At 47.7% G+C, this 19934-nt stretch overlaps 1 protein-coding gene across 2 annotated transcripts; it reads right to left on the bottom strand.

The window, feature by feature from the left end:
- Window positions 1-19: 19 nt before the first annotated feature.
- DDX11 (DEAD/H-box helicase 11) lies at window positions 20-18741 on the bottom strand. Of its 2 annotated transcripts, XM_074165020.1 has the most exons (26): window positions 18566-18741; window positions 18101-18343; window positions 17283-17369; window positions 15495-15652; window positions 14317-14362; window positions 13694-13801; window positions 13039-13126; window positions 12357-12559; window positions 11632-11784; window positions 11479-11525; window positions 10605-10684; window positions 9280-9324; window positions 9090-9157; window positions 8514-8552; window positions 7903-8026; window positions 7206-7343; window positions 6644-6756; window positions 5337-5409; window positions 4896-4999; window positions 3964-4113; window positions 1927-1995; window positions 1648-1748; window positions 1176-1260; window positions 510-585; window positions 174-328; window positions 20-49 (listed from the first exon to the last, which is right to left on the bottom strand). In XM_074165020.1, exons 1-26 carry the CDS (start codon window positions 18716-18718, stop codon window positions 20-22), a joined length of 2736 nt encoding a protein of 911 aa, XP_074021121.1. In that variant the 5' UTR covers window positions 18719-18741. The 2 variants fall into 2 exon arrangements, with proteins under 2 accessions (XP_074021121.1, XP_074021112.1); XM_074165011.1 differs by lacking the exon at window positions 20-49 and having other exon boundaries at window positions 87-328.
- Window positions 18742-19934: the final 1193 nt, after the last annotated feature.

Raw genomic sequence — 19934 nt, forward strand, 5'->3', positions numbered from 1 at the left:
GCCTGTTCTCTGGTCCGCATCACAAAGCATCTGACTTCCCTCGATGGAACTAGGAACACACAAAACCAGATAGTTTGCCTCTGGCCTTACTCTAAAGTGAAGGTTTGAGAAAAGTACAGATGAGTACAGTAGGAAACAGTTTTGGTAGCAGTACATAATATAAAAGTTCTGACCTTCCTTAACTCTGCAAACGCTGATCCAAAGGCAGGTTTCACTTGGGTTCTCTCCCTGATCCACTGTGGCAGTTTGTTAAAGATGGCGGGGCGTGCGTACCTGTGGTCCAGGAGCAGGATGCTTGCAAAGTCCTTCTGATGGCGAATGGCTCTGCCTGTACAGAGTGTACAACCACATTAAAATGGCCCACTCAAGTGTTTGTTCTCAGGCAAGGAAGCTCATGTTCCCATTATCTGTACTTAGACTGATTGGTAAAGTGTACTTTTTCCCACCCTCCTATTTCAGTGCAGTCGCATTTTCGTATCCCCCAGCCTGTCCTAGGAAGGATGAATTACCTATCGACTGGTTTACTGCCTTCATGCACAGGTTTTCAATCAGCACTCTGCTAGGTGCCTGGCCAGCAGCTCTGGGCTGGAAAAGAGAAATAGGTAAGACTGAACATGAGGCAGATGTAAATCAAACCAGGGAGTCTTAATAACAAAGTGAGGCAAATGCTTTTACCCCTGCAGAATGAGTGGGTGGCCAAGCAGACCCCAAGCTGAGAGTAAGGGGGGACAGAAGAAAGGTTGCAGTCAGAGAACTACGTTGAACATTCATAAAGAGCCAGCCCAAGGCCCCCTTGAAGGTAGAAAACTTGGCCCCAGCTGCCCAGGAGCAGCATCACCAGTGGGCGGTGAGAAAGAACAAGGGAGCCAAGAGGAGAAGTGATCCCACCACCCTGCCACCTCCTCTGGGGTGAAGGGACCTTGCTCCCTTTGGAACTCAAGAGTTCCCAGCAAGCCCCAGTGGTGTTTCCCTCTACTGAGCTTCTTCCCTGTGTTTAGTGCCACCTGTACACGTGCAGCATGGAGAAGGCTGTGCTCTCGGTACCACACACTGGGAAACGAGGGCAAGCTCAAAAGGAAAAAAGAAATCTTTGAAGGCAGCCCTGGGGCTTGTGTGCTGGGAGGAAAGTCAATACTAAAAAGTGAAAGAAGCAGAGGTGTAAGTGTCTCTGTTACCATTGTTTTGTCAAGCCAAGTCATTTTTTCCTGGAGCTCTGGAGATTTTATGTTGGGGTAAGGCATTCCCACCATAATCACACACCTGCAAGGGAGGACTGCATTACTCTTAATGTCTCATCCTAGAGCACTTTGCCAACAGGCTGATAAATTAGAGGTCACTGCACCCCTGAAAGAGAGCCAGCCCTGAAAACCAAAGGCAGCAATAAAGCACAGCAGTCTGACAAGCACGTTCTGAATGGAAAGCTGCAGAGGAATTCCGAGTGCCAGAACAAGGGATTATCTGGCATAGCGAGCCTAACTGCGTTACTCACAGTACTGCCCAGCAGCCTTGGTCCCGTTGGTTTAAGCATCAGCCCAAGCCATGTGCTCCCCAGGATTTTCTATCTACACAAGTACTGACGTGTCCATCGTGCCTGGAGTCACTGCACCACCAGCCCAGTGCTCACCTTCCAAGAAGCAGTTGCCTTACCTTCCCAGGTCATCAGAGAAGTTGATCCCTTCGCTCATTTTGCCTCCAACTACAGAAAGCAGCAGGGCCCCTGTCATCTGTCCTCCTGCCTGGCTGCAGCGCTGCAGGAGAGGGACCAGCAACTTAAACCAGAGCAGGGAAGACCTCTGTGCTGCAGAAACACTCTCCCACCCAGGCTACAGCCCTCTTGCCTTGTTAAAAGCTGCATTGCCCTCTTCAGCAGCACTCCCGTATGCAGCTGGGATGCCACACTGCCACCAGCCTGCCAGCTCAGCTTACCTTTATGCACTTGGCGTATTCCACCAGCACCTGCTCCACCTGGTTGGCTTTCTTCGGCTCCTGAAAGATCTGTCACAGGCAGCACATCAGTTGCAGCAACATGAAGCAAACAGTTTAAAGAAAAGAAAATCATTTTACTCCCATGCCATTAGACAGCGCATGAAACGAAGATCAGGGAAGGGCAAATTGCCTGAAAAAAAACAACTTAACCAGCACCTTTCCTCCTCTGTCCTGGAAAAGCACTGCATGCTCACTACAGCACTTTTCAGCTGGGTTCTGAAGGGAGCAGCAGCTGCTCCAACATTCCCTTTCAGCTTTGGCAGACTTGTCTAATTCTGCAAGAAGTTAAAAGTCACCTAAGAGCTGAAAGGCAGAAAAGCAACGTGCACCTCTTCCACCTATGAATAAAGATCCAGCAGGGTGAGGAGACCCTCCAGCTGCAAGATCTGGGAGGACAGTGACAGGACTGACCAATTCAAATCACCAATTAATTCCAAGTAGTAGCTCCCTTGCCCAATGAATAAAGCTTTCTATGCAAAGCATACAAAAAGTAATATTTCTTTATGTTATTCTAGCATGCCTAATTAGTTACTGAAAGCCCCGGCAGTTAATTAAGCTGCATTTTGATAGATGCTGCACTTTAGCCTAAATCACAAGTTGTTTTCCTAGTCAACAGAAGCTGCAACATCTGTCTTTTCTGTGACAGTAAAGAAACTAAAGGATGTGTTTTCTCTTGGTTAGCAAAAAGTAATATCAAATTTTAGCAGCCAGAATCAGTCTTTCAGTAGAAAAATAACTGGCAATTACAAATATAAGCCAAAACTATTTAACTAACTAAAGAGCAGCTATTTAAGCCTCTGATTTAAATTAACTTTCCCTGTGTAATTTTATATATAATCTCAGTGTGATCTCACCACAGCCACCTCAGGAAAGACTTTAACCTTCCTCTGCTATGATATGATCTCGTGCGTGGGCAGCTGAAAGTCACACTTGCTGCACTTCTACCAAATTGCTTTGCTAACGCGTATCCAATTTGCTGGAGACTGCAAAGGCCAAACGAGAACAAATCAGAGTTGAAAGGTAGAGCAAGCTGCGTGACTGGGGCACAAAGCCTGAGAGGCACCAGGCAGACCACTGGGACCCTGGGAGAACACACCTGAAAGGCACTATGAGTGATAGCTGTACAAACACATGGAGAAGCTGAAGCAGAGTGCTTCCACCACAAAAACCTACAGGCAGATCCACATGCCAGAATGCCTGCACCAAGGCTCTGAAGTTATCTGGGACTGCGCTCTCCTAATCCACATGGTAAATTATTTAGCTGTTAGTAAACAAAAGTCACAGCCAGGGTATATGTAGTTCTTCCTCCCCGGTGAACAATCCAGGACACCTGCCCCCAGCCTGAGCCCCCAGTCAGACTGCCTGACCCTCAATACCCAACCTTCACATACTTGTAAGAGTCATAGCAAAGATTTCATATTTGCAGTGATCTCCCCATTCAGTTTCTCATCACTCCTTGAACAGAAGCCACCACTGCTAGCCTTTCAATTCTCCACTTTTTTTGCTTTGAGCAACCTGGTCTAGTGGGAGGTGTCCCTGCCCAAGGCAGGGAGGTTGGAACCCCATGATCTTTAAGGTTCCTTCCAACCTAAACCATTCTATGATTCTATGACACATAGCTGAGCCTGGGAAAAAAAAATTTCCTGCAAGAGCTCCACCTGAACAGCCCCCCAGCCACACAGAAGCAAGCTTGTTGGTTATGGAAAGCGAGGATTTTCTCTCCCCCATAGCCACTACACAGACTGTGCACGTAAAGAATCTATAGCTGCATTTAATCTCATTCAGATCCCAGCTCAGTGATCAGCCACCTGGGAAGTATCATTTATTCATTACTGGAGGGATTGGCTAGATAAACATCCTCTCTGCTCTGCTGTGCAGAGTAGGAGAACAACTCGGAGAGAGGCCTGTAATGTACAGATAATTGCTTGATTTTTGAAGCCTCCATTTAAAGTAGCAACTGCCCCTGGCTGGAGTTACCTTCTTCTTAGTTGCGAGGCGGGTGAGCAACCCTGTCTTCTCCCAGTGCATGTACACCTGCTTCTCATATTCGTAGGAGGGGAAGAAGCACACTACACCCCCTGGGACCACGTTGCACAGGTTGAAAAGGATTCGACCCGTCTCATCCATCTGCAAAAGAGATGAGCATATTGCGGCTGGCAGGAACTCCAGCTAATGCCACCCCAATTCTGTGCACAACCCCAGGATCACAGCTTCCCTGTGACATGCTTTAAAGGAGGAAAAACGTGGGAAACAGACCATGTCAAAGAGAGCTCTCTAGGGGAGCTGGGAATCACCAAAAAGCTCTTCATTGTTTGGCCTCTCCTCCTAATCCAGGGTTTTTGTTACTGCTGTGGAGCAGTGGTCATTCAGGACATGTTTACATCTGTTGTCCCAGAGGGTGGGACCTGTCACACTAGAACAGATGTGGAGAGCTAGCTAGCACATCTGGTGGAGACCGAGCAGGGGCAGAGCACATCTAGTGTCTGGCTTTGGGTGCTTACTGGCCCACCAAAGGAAGAAATGCAGAAACATCTGCTGCTGCCCCTGTGGTTTGGGCTGCACTCTGCAGGGCTGCCACACTTCACTGTCACTGAGCCCTTCAAACTGTGAAGCACAGTCAGAAACCTCCTTCTGATGTCCAGCACACAAATGCCGGATCTCTGTACGGCTGAAACAGGAGCTGCTAGTATTCCTCACCTCCAACAGCCACCTCTGAGAAGGCAGCTCAAAACCCCTTTTGCTGCTCCTCTTTCCCCATTACTTGGCAACACGCCTGCCCCAAATCCCATGGATTTCCCTCACCATGGCTTTTGATCAGCCCACCTCTCAATCAGAGGGCACGCTGTCCTGTGAAACATAAGGACATGAAGCAAAGAGATAGCAAGGAAGGGAACAAAGGAAAGACTGACCATCTGGGGCAGGTCTCTCGTCTGGTAGGTGAACTCCAGCTGCTGGTTGGAAGGACCACTGCAGAGGATTATGGGTAAAATGTTTTCCGGAGGAATCACATGTCCTGGAGTCAAAAACAAGTAGTGAGAGCCAGCATCGCCGCTGTGTGCACAAACCTCGCGAGCTGAACAGCTTTACCTACGTGCAGAGGAGCACACATTTGCCTAAGTCACTCAGCTGCTCTGCCTTCCACCCCTGAGCCCCTGGGAAGAAGGCATGGCACACGCTGCCTGCCGATGCTGGGGAGGCGCAGAGTGGAAGGGACCTAGCACCCCTCTGCTGCCAGGAAAGATGCCATGTTACTTAAGAGTGCTGACAAAACAGCACCAAAGGCAAACCATGAAATTCAGGTGCCGCAGAGACAGTTTATGACCCCTTCCCTGCCACCCCGGCACACTCACCACAAGAGAACTCCACGACACGTGCAGGGTCTACACCAGCACAGGACAGCAGCTGCTCTCGGAAATCAGCCACCTAGGAACCACACAAGCCAAAGAGAGGTAAAGCACCAGTGTCCCAAAAGACACTTCATCAGGAACACCAATATTGCTCCTCGAGCACCAGTGTCGAGGGAGAGCTGGGCAGCCCCGTCTGGTGAGTTGCTGGCCCAGGGGAGATAGGCTTCCTCAGTGATGGGAAGATCAAGGAGCAGGGAAGGCCAAGCACACAGGCCAGGACTGGGAGGCATACTGGAGTTCAGGACACGCAGAAGGAGAAAGGGCTGGCATACATCTCACAAGCTTGGCCACGGCCTGAAGCAGAAACATCACCTATCCTCAGTGGCCCCAGTGCCAGCACAACTGCCCACCTCCCAGCACTGCACCACCTGCCCCACATGGCACCCACCAGGACCAGCGTGACAGACGGGAGGGTTCCCCTTTCAGCACCCATGGTCCTGCTGCCACAGGGCAGGTCTCCGGTCTGCAAGCACTCAGCCTCTCTTGACCCAGCACGCCCCAGTTTGACTTCCCCAGGCCCAAACGCCCATCACTAGGACCCCAACATGCTGCACAGACCACAGCTTGGACGGCAGCTACATCCTCTCTCCGAGCTGCAGTCTCAAGGGTTGAAAGTTGGTGGCCTTCCAAATAAAGAGGTCCTGCACTTCACACCTTCCTTCCCTCCCTTGTCACCACAAGGGCAAAGAGGAAATTTCAGGACATCCGTGTCCAGGAACGGGATAAATGTAACTGACTGGGATATCTGACAGACCCCCCTGCATCTGTACAACACAAACACACTGTCTCAGCCACTAAAGCAATGGGAGAAGCATGATAAGCTGCCTGCCACCATACCGATATTGAAGTCTTGACTTCTGAAAGATCCCCTATGGGATAGTCGCTGTGGGATCCCTGTCCCTTTAGAAGGTCATATGATTTTACAAGGCCCTCTGGCTGCCACCCATGCTAGTTGCAATCTACCATAAACTCAGCCTCAGCCTGTATTGTCTTGAGGATGAAAAAGGCCGACAACGGCAATCCTGCCCTTACACCTACAACTTTTTGCATAAACAGGCAGTGTGACACCTCATGCAGGGAAACCATACCAGGGAGATGACAGAGTAGGTAGGAAAGGCCTTTTCCCAAACACACCATGGGAAGTGAGAAGAGCACACCCCAGTGAGGCCAAGCTGCTATCTTTCCATGACTGCTTGCCGATAGCACCAAAGACCTCCTGAGAGCTCAGTATAGCATCCTAATTCCCTCACCGGCTGCATGGTGCCCCCAGCAATGATTACAGCACGGCATTCTTCCACCACCTTGGCAAAGTGGACAGCTGGATTCAGCAAGAGGAACTTGAGGCTGCTCTGACCAACTGTGCCTGGGAAAAGGAGAGAGACAATATCAGGAACCAGCTGTGACACGGACTCAGGGATATGAAGAGATTCTCCCTCCTGCCCTGGGTGCTCTGGCAGGTCCCCACCTCTCAGAGCAAGGACTTGCTATTCAACACTGCCAGGGGCAGCAGCAGGTAACACCAACCTGGAAGTTACCTTCTGCTTCCTAATCTTCCTGGAGCTCTAGAAGAGTAAATTGCAAGACAAAAATTGACATTTGAAGTGGGAGCAGAGCTCTGCACTCTGGCCACAGTGCCTTTGTTCCTTTGGGTCCACGAGCACAGACAAACCAAACCTGCCAGTCTGCATAACAAGACAGCACAGATATGTTGCTGCAGGCTCCCCCCAGCCTCAGGATCTCCTCCCTCACTGCCAGTGAAGCACCCTGCTTGCGACTCATGCCACCCTCTCCCCAGCTCGCCCTTTCTAGTACCTTGCCTGTTGAGAATGACTCGGCCATCTTGGTTTGCATTTGTGAGGGCTGAGAGAAATCCTTCAATCTGCATCAGCGGAGAGGCAGTTCGGAGCTGGTCGCTCTCAGGCTCCACGGGAGGGCTCTGGGGAGTACCTGCTGGCCCGAAAAGTAGAGGCAGGCCACTTAGGCCACATTTCTGAAGACAAGGACTAAGCACGAAATACAGATGGGTCCTTTCACAGGTCGTGACACCTGGTCTACATATGCAGGCAGAGAACAAAGACCCAATAAAGGAGAGAACCCAAATTCTGTCTCATTGCTAGGGGGGGAAAAAAAAAAAAAAAAAAAAAAGAAAAAAAAAGAAAGAAAGATCTGGCACCAGTGGCTTTTGTAGCTGGCACCACTAAACAGAGCTACGTCTGGTAGCTCTGTTTCCAGAGCCAGCAGGTCACAGCAGTGCAAAGCTGGAGCATGTGCCATGTAAACACAGAATCGCAACATCATTCAGCTTGGAAGAGACCTCAGGAGATCTTCTAATCATATGTATAGTTGCCTAGGTCACATAGTCAGATATATTAAAACCACCTGTGCAGGACAGCTTCTGCAGTCTCTCATTCTTCAAATTTGCCTCCCCCCTTTCCTCATGCAAAGAGATGAGGAAATTCCCATCCTCACTTTGTCCGCAGATGCACAAGTGGAAGATGTCTGAACTCACCGTCTTTATCAGATCCCTGCTGGAGGGTCAGAAGAAAGTTCTGCAAGCCAGCCAACTTCTGGTTCTCCTTATTGGTCTTCACAGCTGTGGCAGGGCCTCCATAGCGCTCCACAAACCCAAAAAGCTGCCAAGCAAAAGCCAGTATGACTAAGACTACCAACAGCAAAATCAGACAAGATAAAAACTGGTTTGCTGGCCAGCCACAGATGAAGTTCCTTGGTAGATGTTTGCAAACCAGCCTGATCCCAAACTATCAGCCCAGAGCTCTCATTACTTTCCTTCACTCATTGAATCAAAATGAAAACAAGACCCTGATGCTTGTTCCCCCAGTGCAGCGCAGCACAGCCTACCAGGCTGGCCAGTTTGAGGCCAAGCAGCACAGAATTAGCACCCACTGGAATACTGTGGTACACCATGTTGTATGCTTCTTTGCTGCATAAACAAAAGGTAACCTGCCCATACAGTGCTTTTTGCAGGAACCATTTTGTTTGCAGAGCTGAGCAAAGTGGAGAAGACAGGCCCCCGCTCCCAGCTGCTGCACCTTCCACTTCAAACCCAATGTGTGAAACAGCATTTGAACACTGTTGACCATAACGCCTCAGGGGCAGTACCTTCCTACTGATGAGGCTCTTCTCACAGTAACGCTGAACCTGTTGGAGGAAGACAGTAAAATGAACTGGCATTCAGCATGCCTTCTCCCATCCTGCTACCCTTGATCTCTGCCCAGCTGGTATTCCTGCTGTGCTTTCAGGGAGAGGTGGACATTTCTTTGTGAGTGTTGCCTCCCAGACAACAGCTTATTACAAAGGCATTGCTTCCAGAGTGGAAACACACAGCATTAAGGTGCTGTGTTTGGAGGTTTGAGGGATGGATTTGGTTACTGGAGTAGTCTAGTTTCTTCATCCTCAACCCTTCCAGTTTAGCTTTGCCTACAGACAGCCTCTGCACTCGTACATGTTTAATCGCTTGCTTCCCTCTACCCAAAGACCACCTATCCAGCTTTAAGGCACACTTATCCATACAGCAGCAGAAGAGATCTATACACTGGGGAGGTGGGGAGAATCTGCTAGAAAGCAGATTCTGCCACATGGGCCTTGTCCCTACTTCCAGCTGTCACACATACTTCCTGATAACCTTGAACAAGTCCCCACTACCTGTGCCCCAGCAGATGACAACATTTGCATTACCTTGAAGAGGTTGATATTGTCAATCTGGCTCTGAAACAGGAAGTCATTGATGGATTTTAGCACTGTCCCTGAAAGAAAAGGGGGGAAAGAAGGAAAAAAATTATTAGCTGCTGGGCCTGCAGCTCCTTACTGCCCACCCCCACGTCCCTGACTGATGACTACATACCCCAGGTGTTCACTCCAGCCTTACCTGTTTGGGAAACTGCCTGACAGTTAGGATTTTGGTTCACATTACCTGCAAAACATGAAACAGATTCAAGAAAGGCTTACAATGGGTCTGTCTTAAAACTAAGCAAAGGATGGAGTGGAAAGGGACACTGCACCAGGACAAAACCCAAGAAATAACTATACATCTGCAAAATGTAGCTATACAGGCAAAACATCGGCTCCTGCTCAGTTTTAATTTCCCCTATAGTGTTGCCCTACATTGCAGGACAAGCGTGCCGCTGCTGCATCCTAAGAAACACCACCTACATTCCTTCCGTAGCAGGAGGCAGCAGGTAGGGTGGGTGCATACAAATGCTCACACACTACGCAGTCATCGTGCCGCAAAGATGAAGGGACAGGGACTGCAGTGCATCCCTCACCCCTCCTCAATGCAGCAGCAGCGGGGAGCTGGGAGGCGCACAGGCTGGCAGGCAACTGGGAAGAAGGGAAAAAAACTGAGGACAGCTTCACACCCAGACCCCGACAGCCAGAACGGGATTAATTGCTGCCACTCACTGCGTTTTATGTCCTCGCGTTTAACACCCACCTCACATCCCGCTTTTGCGGCCTCAATCATGAAACTGTACACAGGCTGCTTTTTCTAATGAAAGCACTCAACTGAGTGTGGGGAAGAGTGGCAGGAACAGAGGCAGAAGAGAAGTAAACATTTGAGAAAAAGGCAGAGAGCACTACCAAGCCTCTGCCCCAAAGAGCTGCACTTCCCCTGGGCAAGGAGAAAGTTCTTTATGAACTTATGGCAGGCTCTTCTCAAGACACACTGAGGTCTCGCAAACAGATCATTAGAGGAAAGGAATCCGGAGAATTCTGGTGGATTTAAAAATCACAGCAAAATAATATTTTCTCACAAAGGAAAGGCAGCACTCAAGGAAGATTCATTCTGCAGAGGCATGCCTGACACCAGTAGAGGCATTGCTACCAGATGACCCAGGAGATTTATTCTGTGCAGCTGTTTTGTTGTCCTGATCACTGTCACACATCTGCTGTATTCCTCACTTAGCATCCTACCTCATCCCCGCTCAAATCAGATCTGAAAACCACACAGAAAGAGAAGGAAACTACCTCTACCAACTTATGATCATCTGCTGCTCCTCAGCTAATGAAACAAAGAGAGGGGTTCAGGCAGACATCAGTCAACATCCCACGTTACAACACAGCCCGAGAAATAAAGTTATGGCATCTGAACCTATACATGAGCAACACTTCCCCATAGTCTTTACAGTGCCCTGAGGAGGCACCAAGCAGCTCAGAGTCTATCAGCATCCCTGGAGATAGAATAGATTTACTTACCTCCCAGCATGGCCACAAACCGCTCCAGCAAATACAGGATCTGCTTAATGTACATCAAGTTCTTTGCCTTCAAACGTTTCCTATGGAAAACAAGACAGATATTAAGCCCTAAAACATCTTCAGGGACTAACTCAAGCAGCTGAGCTGCAGACACAAGCACCCGAACTCCCCTTCCTTTTCAGGAGACAAGAACCAAGCACGATTTCTCCCAGGCTCATTCTCCCTATTTATGACAGGACCCTGGATATCCTGCCCAAGGTCACCCCAGAGCACTCACCCACGAACCCCACACTGTTCCTACCATCGCCTTTCTCCTCACACATTAATTACAGTTTGTTTATTACAATGGCAGTGACGTCTCAAGTCCCTGATGCAATACTGCTCCACAAATTCAAAGCTATTAGCATTGAGCACAATAATCAATCACTGCAGGGATGACAAGATACAAGATCTGGCCAGAGCCAAAAACCACATACAGCTTCCTCCTCCTCACAGCTTACTGCCTCCACCATAATGCCAGTCAGCACATGAAAGACTAAGGTCCAGGACGGACACAAAAGACTGAATCTTTTGAAACTCTGCAATCACAAAGCAGAGGCGATTAGAGGGACATACTGCGAAAGGAACTGAGAGTATAAGGGTAATCCAGAATCCTCAGGGTATACCCCTTCTCACTGCTTAATACCAGCCCCAGGAGTCCAACTTAGACGGATTCTAGACAGAGATAATGAAGCAAGTGGCTTTTCATCTGCAGAAGTATTAAAGCAAATAACTTCCCACTGGGGAAAAGCAGGAAAGACCTCGCAGACATCAGACAAGCCATGGCATCCACGCTGCCTGCCACTGCTGTACTATTTTCCTCTGAGATCCTCACCTATACCGCTCCATGTACTGCAGCAGCTGAGAGTGGGCACAGCACAGCTACACAAACGAAGAAAAAAGGAGTTGTTATTATGAAGGAGTCATGAAAGGGCGCTCTGCTGGATGCAGAGCTCACTCATGATCAAGGGGCCAGGCTATGACTCACCTGAGAGCCACTGACCTCCGCACTATGGATACAGGTGATGGTGTCTATGAGGTTGTGGGCCTCATCAATGATTACGACCTGGTCCTTCAGCTTGATCCCAGCAGCATTCCTGGTAGGCTCATGCAAGAGCATCTGATAGGGCAGCACCACCAGCTACAGGAGAAGCACACACTGCCCTGATTCTAGCTCTCATCCTTACAAACTTCAGGCACTCCCCAGCCAGTCATTAAAGGCCCATATCAGACAGCCTCGCAGGACTTGGTCAAGTTACTTATTCTTATTATGGGAAAGGTAGGAAGAGAGACAGGTGCACATGCTTGAGAGGGTCACCGGGATGCAAGCTAAAGAGAAATGATTACACTACATCTGCTCAGGTTACCTTCCAAACCTCCTTTGAAGCACTGAACACATATCTTCTGATAAAGAACCAAGCAAGGAGGAAGAGCCGTAACAAGAGCTAAGATTACACCCATGTATCAGTATCGCCTCAGTGTTATTGAGCCTTTCAAGTAATTCAGAATGCTGAGACATACTCACAGCCTCCCTATTAACTTCAAATGGGTATACTCAATTTCCTTTGCTTTTCCAGCAAAACCACAGCTGACAGAAACATGACCTGTTTACAGACTCCCACAATATTGAGTAAACAGTACTAGAGGGAGCAAGCAATTGGTTTATCCTTAGAGGCCCTGGCATTAATTCCACTAAAACTGTGTGCACCTTACCTGAGCAGCAGGAATGGCGTATCGACTCCCATAATACGGGCAGGCTTTGGTCTCCCTTCCTAAAGCCACCAACTGCTCAATATCCTTCACTTCCACTAGGACTTCATCACGGAGAAACTGCATTTGCTCAAAGGAATAAAATGGGCATACAGCGTGACTCACACGTCTCTTCTTCCCTTCCATCTCTTCATCACTTTTCTTTTCTAAGAGTAGAAATCAAAAGAAAGCTATGAGCAACAGATAGCCTAAAACAACCACTTTGCTGAACCTCCTGGATTTCAAAGCCGGCTTTGTCGTGTGTATTTTTGACCTATCATCTATTTAAATATTATTCTAAATAAATATTATTCGTCTCCACAGTGGACACTACTATTGCCAGTCAGATTTAGCCATGTGACATTTTCCAATATTTCTAGTACTGAGTTACAAAGACAGGTATCCTTCCGTTGTGGAAGTCCTCACCAACTTAAGGCACTCAGAATACACATACAGTTCTCGGCATCCTAGCCTGGAGGACAAGAAAGTAAAAACACTAATGAGCAGATCTCTAGCTCTGCTCCTCCAACCTGCCATTTTCAAGCTCCTGCCACTCTCTTGCTAGAACTGATTGGCAGAGCACTGTCTCCAGACTCTCATACCAGCTTTAGCATTGATTGCTTCCCCAGGCTGGAAGCGTTCCTACCATGTTTGTTCTTTTGCATCTCCATGCAGCGGTCATTGATGAGCTGGAGAGCCCCCAAGCGTCGCACATCCTCATTCACACACAGGCTCTTGGACATGCAAAGAGAGGAAGCAGTAGGCGGTCATTAAGCACTGAGTGCCCCCGTGTGCACCCTTTGCTGTAAAATAAAAGATTTCTTTAAAGCAATCTCTGGCCAGATTCCGGAATGGAAAAGTCAATCGGTAGGACATTGTGCATACTAACTGCTACAAATATGCTCAAACCCCATAACAACTTAGCAAGGAGAAAAAAAAATGAGAAAAGGTGCACTGAGACAGCTCACTGCTAGATAACAGCTTCTAAAAAATGCTACCAGAAATAATACTAAGAGGAGCGCCTTCCCAGTGACTCAGACATCTGTAATCTTCCACATCAGAAAAGGTAAAACAGATTTTTGCATTTATATCACAGGGTAAATGGCCAAAACACAGCTCACAGAAAAACGGACATCACACAGAGCTATGTCACGACTCATGACTGCTTTTAGTTTTTCAATGGGAGATTCAGTCAACCCCTGAGATGCCTTCTGCGTGTGTCACATCCACACACCTCCTCGCAAAGTCTCTCACATTAAGTTAACACGCACTCTGGGTCCCTCGTGAACAATGCCACATACCTGCCTGGATCCCAAAGACACCAGACGTGTGTCTTTGCCAAAAGGACTTTTTTGCACCTCCCGCACAAACTGAGACAGCTGGGAGTGAGTGCGGCTGCAGTAGTAAATCTACAATGAGGAAGAACAAAGGGAAGATAAGAAGAACATGGAAGCCAATCCCCTACCTACAACCAACTGCAAGGAAGCAGTCAAGCACCTCAACAAGGTTAGTCTTGCTCAAGCCTTCAAAAACCCAGGGAAAAGCACGTGGTTGAGTGTCACCTTACAACTGTTGAGGCCAACAGCCCTATCTTCTTCTCCTATGCATTTGCCTTTGTTTCCCTTTAATTTTCCAAGGTCCCTAAAACAGCAGGGACTCACCACTGGAGAGTAATAAAAAACGGTGTGCTCTTACAGCAAGCCACAGCAAAAATTCAGCAGTGTTAGCAAAGCAAGCTGCTTAGTCCAGAAGGAGATGAGCACAGCAGAACTAGTTGCTATTATCAACAAACTTCACAGTTCTTGGATGCTCGTTCCCAGATCCCTCTGTACTGCACGACTCTGGGAAGGGTGCAAGAAAACCATAATTCTGCTCACTCCTACATTGTTCTATGAGGTGGCACTATTTACTTTCCTCATCTCACCTTAGTCACATGCTCCTCTTCCAAATCATCGTCATCTTCTTCCATCCTAAGAAAAGAGAAAGCTCAAATAGTTCCCTTTCAGCAGATCACTGACAGTTAGAATCAAATGATGCTCTACTACAAGAGAGGGGTCTCAAGAGAGATGGTTATGTCATCTCAAGAAGAGCCTCAGATCTTAACTCAGGAGGTAAAAGAAAAATCAACTTTTGAAGAATAGTGCAAGTGTACAAAATCAAGTCAAGCCTTGCTCTTTAAAAGAAAAATGTCTGTAGGGCTGTCTCTTTAGCAACTTCAAGATTTTTTTTTTTCTTTTATATCTAGCGCTTCTAAGCCCCAGGCATAAGCTAATCAGTGCTATACTATTCTTTGGTGAGCTTATTTATTTATTTTTGTAAAACTTTCCCTTTAGAGATAATTTACCACCCTCAAGCTATTGCATAAAGAAAAGCTTCAGGGAGACATTTAGCTGCCATAGAGTTCCTCAAAGGCAACAGCAGTTTAATGTTTGATAAACTACATATAAATGAAGCAGTTAAGTGTTTTGCAGTTTTTAAGGCAGGAGGATCTGTCTTGATACTAATTAGTAAATTTGTATTTTAAATGTATTTGACTTTTTCTGATGAAGTATGGCTTCTGGCTTTCTGCATAAAGCAAATGTATGAGAGAGAAGAGTGTGCACGGGTTTTTTGTGCTGAAGCTCGGTCTTAAGAAATGTCAACATCTCTCCTTTTAGAGTATCAAAAGATGCCAGGGCTAATCTGCAGGACTGACAGCTTCCTCTGATGCCCTGAGTTCCATTTAGCTGTTCTAATGCAAGGAACTTGATCTCAAGTCATTCACTCAGCATCTAGAGGCATTCTTTGGGACACTGGGCATAGAAAAGGGCAGGACATTGCCATACATTTTAAGAAAGATGCACTGTCTCAAAAAACACTTCAGGTCACTCTGATCAGTCTAACAAAAGCATAAAAACCAAACCAAAATAAAATACTCTCAAAAAACCAAACCAACCAACTAAACAAACAAACCCCCAAAACAACTGCTACCTTACACTGTTTGAATGGGGGAGAAACTCCTGATCTGCACAATCACAGGTGAAACCTCTTTAGTCAAGGCAAGCCAAAAATGATACAGAAAATGTTCCTTTGGCATGGAACCCCCTCAGGCCCTGTCCTTACCCAGATACCACTTTCTTTTCTTCATCACTCTCATATTCAGCAAGAATCAGCTCCTCCTCATTGTGATCCAGCTGCTCTACAACATCCAATCCAGCACCCTCTGAAAGAACCTCCTTGCTGAGCTGAAGAAGGCGCTTTGTCTCATCCTCCTCAGATCTCTGAAAGGAACACATCACCATGTTATTTCCCATGCAGAAAGAGAGGTAGCACATGCATCGTTTTATGCCATAAACAGGTCAGAAGACAGCACAGTCTCTCACCCATAACTCAAGGAATGGCTTGGTGGGTAAACCCCCAGCAGGACAAACAAAATGCACCAAGGGTGTCTGAAGCTGTTCAGCCCCACAGAATGCAGCCGTTATCAACAACCAAAGACTCGTCCACATAGGCATATATAAAGGGGGACATATAAAGAACCTTCAATGCAAAAGGTCCACTGAACTAATTAATCCTGAAACGACAATATCCATGTAATCCAGTATTAGCTGCTTAAAGTGGTCCATAAAAGATGTCTGCCTGAGAAAAAACTGTGTGTAAATAAATCCAAACAAACAAACATATCAGGGCATAATCACTGTGTCCACACTTAAAGCTAGGATAAACTCAGCACCTGCTTTAGAATGCAGAGCACAAGACTTCTCTTGCTGTTTTTAGTCTAGTTATGTGGTTCTTATTCTAACACAGGTCTACCCCTCTACAGAAATTCCATTAAACTTTTGAAGAATAGTTTTCTGATTAACTTTGCATTCTGATAAAGAAGAGTTCATTTTTTCAATCTGAAAACAGTATCTTCCAACTTCAATTAGCACTCTTTTACCACAGCCTTACAAAGAAATGCAGTTAGTGAGCATTACAGAGGAGATGAAGCAGTTGTTTTTTCCAAATCTCTATAATGTTTCTCTCTCTCATTTGCTTTCTTGCTTTTCATCAGGCTTCTTATTTCACATGCTCTTCATCCTCTTTTGAGAGACAAAAAGTTCTTTGTTCCACTTGTTTTTTATTTGTCTTTCACCCCTGAACCTTGGTTATTTCTGCCATATCCTTTTAACAGGAGTTGACCAAAACATAACACAGCACTTGAGATGGAGCACACTAGAAACTAATAGCCTGGCAGCCTAATCAATCTGCCTGTTTGGGGACCTGAAGTGGGTATTTCTGGGAAGTTTGACTCATACCATTAAAAAGCTCTTAGAGTCAAGAGTGCTGAAACCATTCACCTATCTAAATGGCAGGAAAATATATCTGTCAACTTTTTATATGTAGTAAAGAGACATTTCTGAACAATACAGTCACGTTTGCTGTGAAAATAAACAAATACAATCGTTCCCTAGTGGCAGGGCAAAGTACAAGCAAACCTGGCTTTTTTTGAGGGGGACTTCTGTTTCCATAATTTTAAATTTAATCTCAGTTCTGCAGGTTTTATTCCAGAAGTACAGAGTGTTCACACGTGCTCCTAAAACAGAGAGCCTTCCAAAAAAAATCAAATCCAAGTATTAAAGCTTTTAAAACACAAGTAGAAGGCCAGAAGGCCATCAGAGCACACACCCTTCCATCCACACGCAAACATTGGCACAGGAAATTCTCTACGCACAAATTGTTTTTCACAACCGTACTTCAAAAATAAAACATAACCTGAAGTTTTGGATGGCCAATTTAAGCAATATAATACAAAGAGCTCCCCACACAGGATGGTTGGAAAACTCAGAGTGAAGTTGCAGATATAAGCAACTATGATCAATGCTCAAGGTAACCAAAACAGAAAGCTCTAATCTCTGTGGGATAACTCACCTTCCTCTTTGCTGCATATTTTAACTGCACATTATGGCGAATTTTCTCAAGACGTTCTTCTCGCTTTTTCCTCCTGATCTGCTCTTCCTAAAATAAAAGGAGAATAAAGGAAGGATGAAGTGTATTTAGCCCTAAACCCTGCGTATAATTACTTTCCTATGCCCTGGTGTCATGGTTTAACACTAATAGAAAAGGAAAATAACAATAATATAATAATAATGATGATGATGACACAAGTCACTCTCACTGTCCGGTGAATTGGCACCATCCCGAGCAGTCATCACGGATCCCTCCCCTGGCCAACCCCCATTTATATACTGAGCTGTGTTGCATGTTTATGGTACAGAATATTCCATTCTGTTGTTCTGTCTATATTCCTTCTCAGCTTCTACTGGAAGCTGAAAAGAGTCCTTGAAAAACATAAACATAGCTTAGCAGCAATTAAAACAACATGCATTACTGACATTCCTTTCACAGCAATCACTAGAAAGAAAATTAACTCTTTCCCAGCCGAAACCAGGACATCTGGGTATAGAAAAAAAATTAATTCTGAAACACAGTTGTCAGTCCACAGTCCCTTTCTCCTGGAGTGTACGCCTACGATATGTTACTATGTTCAGAGTAATACAGTCTCCTATCTTATGAAACCTGCACGGCAATCCCTCATCCCTCATAAGTGAAACAAAGTCCCGTGACAGACAAAGACCACCACCAAAGTTTGCCTCACGTGTTTTTCCAGTCACCACCCAGGATATCAGCCTTTCCGACCCTCACACCTCCTTATTTTACCCGCCCTCCACATATGAGCATGTCCCGACCTTTAGCCTGTCCACCATGTCCCGCTCTTCTTTCTTCTGCACAAATGCCGTAACCCAGTCCGGTTCCCCAGCCGTGTCCTTGCTCCCTGGGTGTCCCGGCTCGGCTGAAGGCAGCTGCTCCTTCTTCTTCCCCTTCTGCTCATCCTCCTCCAGTGCTAGAAGTCGTGCCTCCTCCTGCTGCTTCTTCTCCTCAAAGTCCCGGAGCCAGGCGAGGGCTCCGCAGATGAGGCTCAGTGATTTTCCCTGCGGGAGAGAAGGGACAAGGTGAGGCTCCGGCGGCTGGAGCCCCGCTGTCACCCACAGCTCTGCCCCTCCACCTGCTGCCCGGTGACAGCCCCACCCGAGCAGGGACCGGGCCCGGGCCCGGCCCCGTTCCCCGGGTACCACCGTCCCTCCCCACCCAGCGGGAGCCTCCGGCCTCCTCCCGGCCGGCGGCTCCCAGCCGTCCCGCCGCGCTGGCCTCACCGTGCCCGTGGGGCTCTCGAAGATCCCGACCCGGCCGGCCTCCAGCGCCCCGTACAGCGCCTCCATGAACCGCTCCTGGATGAGGTAGGGCGTGTAGGGGAACGGGAACCGGCCGCCCCCGGGGGTCGCCGCCGCACCCACCCCGCTCTCCATCCCGCACGGCCGCCGCCCCGCTTCGAACCGAGCGCCGGGGACGCACCGCCCCCTTCCCGTGACGCTCCGCTGGCGGCCGGAAGGCCCGCGCGTCCCCCCCCCGTCCGGAGCCGGCGGGGCCTCACCGGCCGCATCGGGCCTTGTAGGGGCCGGGCCGCTGCCGGGGAGGCTGCGGAGGCGCAGGGCCGGGCGGGGGATCGGGGGCCGGCGGTGGAGGGGCGGCTGCGTGGCCGCTCGTCAGCCGCGGGGTTTGGGAAGGCCGAGCCTCCGGCAGCGCGGCGGTTCCCCCCGTCCTCCCCTCTCCCGCTCAGGTCGCCCATCGGGCAGCCCCCTCGCCGCACCGAACCCGGCAGAAAACTGGATTATACAGAGCGGAAAAAGAAAAAAAAAAAAAAAAGAAAAGGTTTTATTTAGGGTGGAAACACACAGGTAGTAATAAAACATTGCAATATAGAGGAGGTTTGTGTAATACGCAGTCGTTAGCACGGTAATAAATGCAAACAGAGCAATTCCTAGCTGTTAACACTGGACTTTATATGTTAATACTTTACAGACAACTAAAGAAGAGTACTCCGTCATAAAAAGGACTACAAAACTGCAAACAGTCTCTGGACTACCAGTAGGAACTCACGGGGTACCGATTCCGACTAGGACATCTTGGAGGGGCGGGTGTGTGTATTTATTTTTTTTTGGTTAAATATGGTAAGGCCACATTTTTGCCCACGTTTTGTTGATGACCCAAGTTGGAAGGTGTATCGAACCGGCAAGGAGAATCTGCCGCAGGCTAGTACTGGGCGGCGTTCCAACTGGAAATGCCTGCGCATCCGTGTTTCCTGGGAACGAACAGCCGTGACAGTTCTGCGTTGCTCAGCTGTCGCATCAGCCAGGCTTGGCGAGCGGAGGTAGAAGTTCATTGTCCCATGCAAGATTTGGGAAAGAGGAAGAAAAAGACAAAAACAGATCGAAGTTCAGCTCCAAAGTCTCGGACTCAAAAGATTTGGAAGCGCCTTGTCAGACACTGGGTAAACTTACTACGTTCATGAAAAACAGGGGAAGGTAACAAAAAGAGAGTTCCTAAGACTATGACAGTGTCTAACAAGTCAAAGTTTTGAGTCAGAACTGAACTGGAACTTTTTATTTTCATCTTCACTTTAGTAGAAAAGTTATTTTACAAGCCTGATTCTCCCAGCTGTTGTTCTGCCACGTATTCACAGTC

Source organism: Numenius arquata, chromosome 2, assembly GCF_964106895.1.
Source record: "Numenius arquata chromosome 2, bNumArq3.hap1.1, whole genome shotgun sequence".
Taxonomy (NCBI): domain Eukaryota; kingdom Metazoa; phylum Chordata; class Aves; order Charadriiformes; family Scolopacidae; genus Numenius; species Numenius arquata.

Bases quoted from the DNA above. Each gene is read 5' to 3' on its own strand.
- DDX11 (XM_074165011.1), bottom strand. From the start codon at position 18,718: ATGGAGAGCGGGGTGGGTGCGGCGGCGACCCCCGGGGGCGGCCGGTTC. The intron at 13,127-13,693 runs GTATGTGGCATT...TGCATGTCCAAG, and splicing joins TGTCTTTGGGATCCAGGCAG to AGCCTGTGTGTGAATGAGGA. The intron at 12,560-13,038 runs GTAGGAACGCTT...TTCTACTCTTAG, and splicing joins GATGCAAAAGAACAAACATG to AAAAGAAAAGTGATGAAGAG.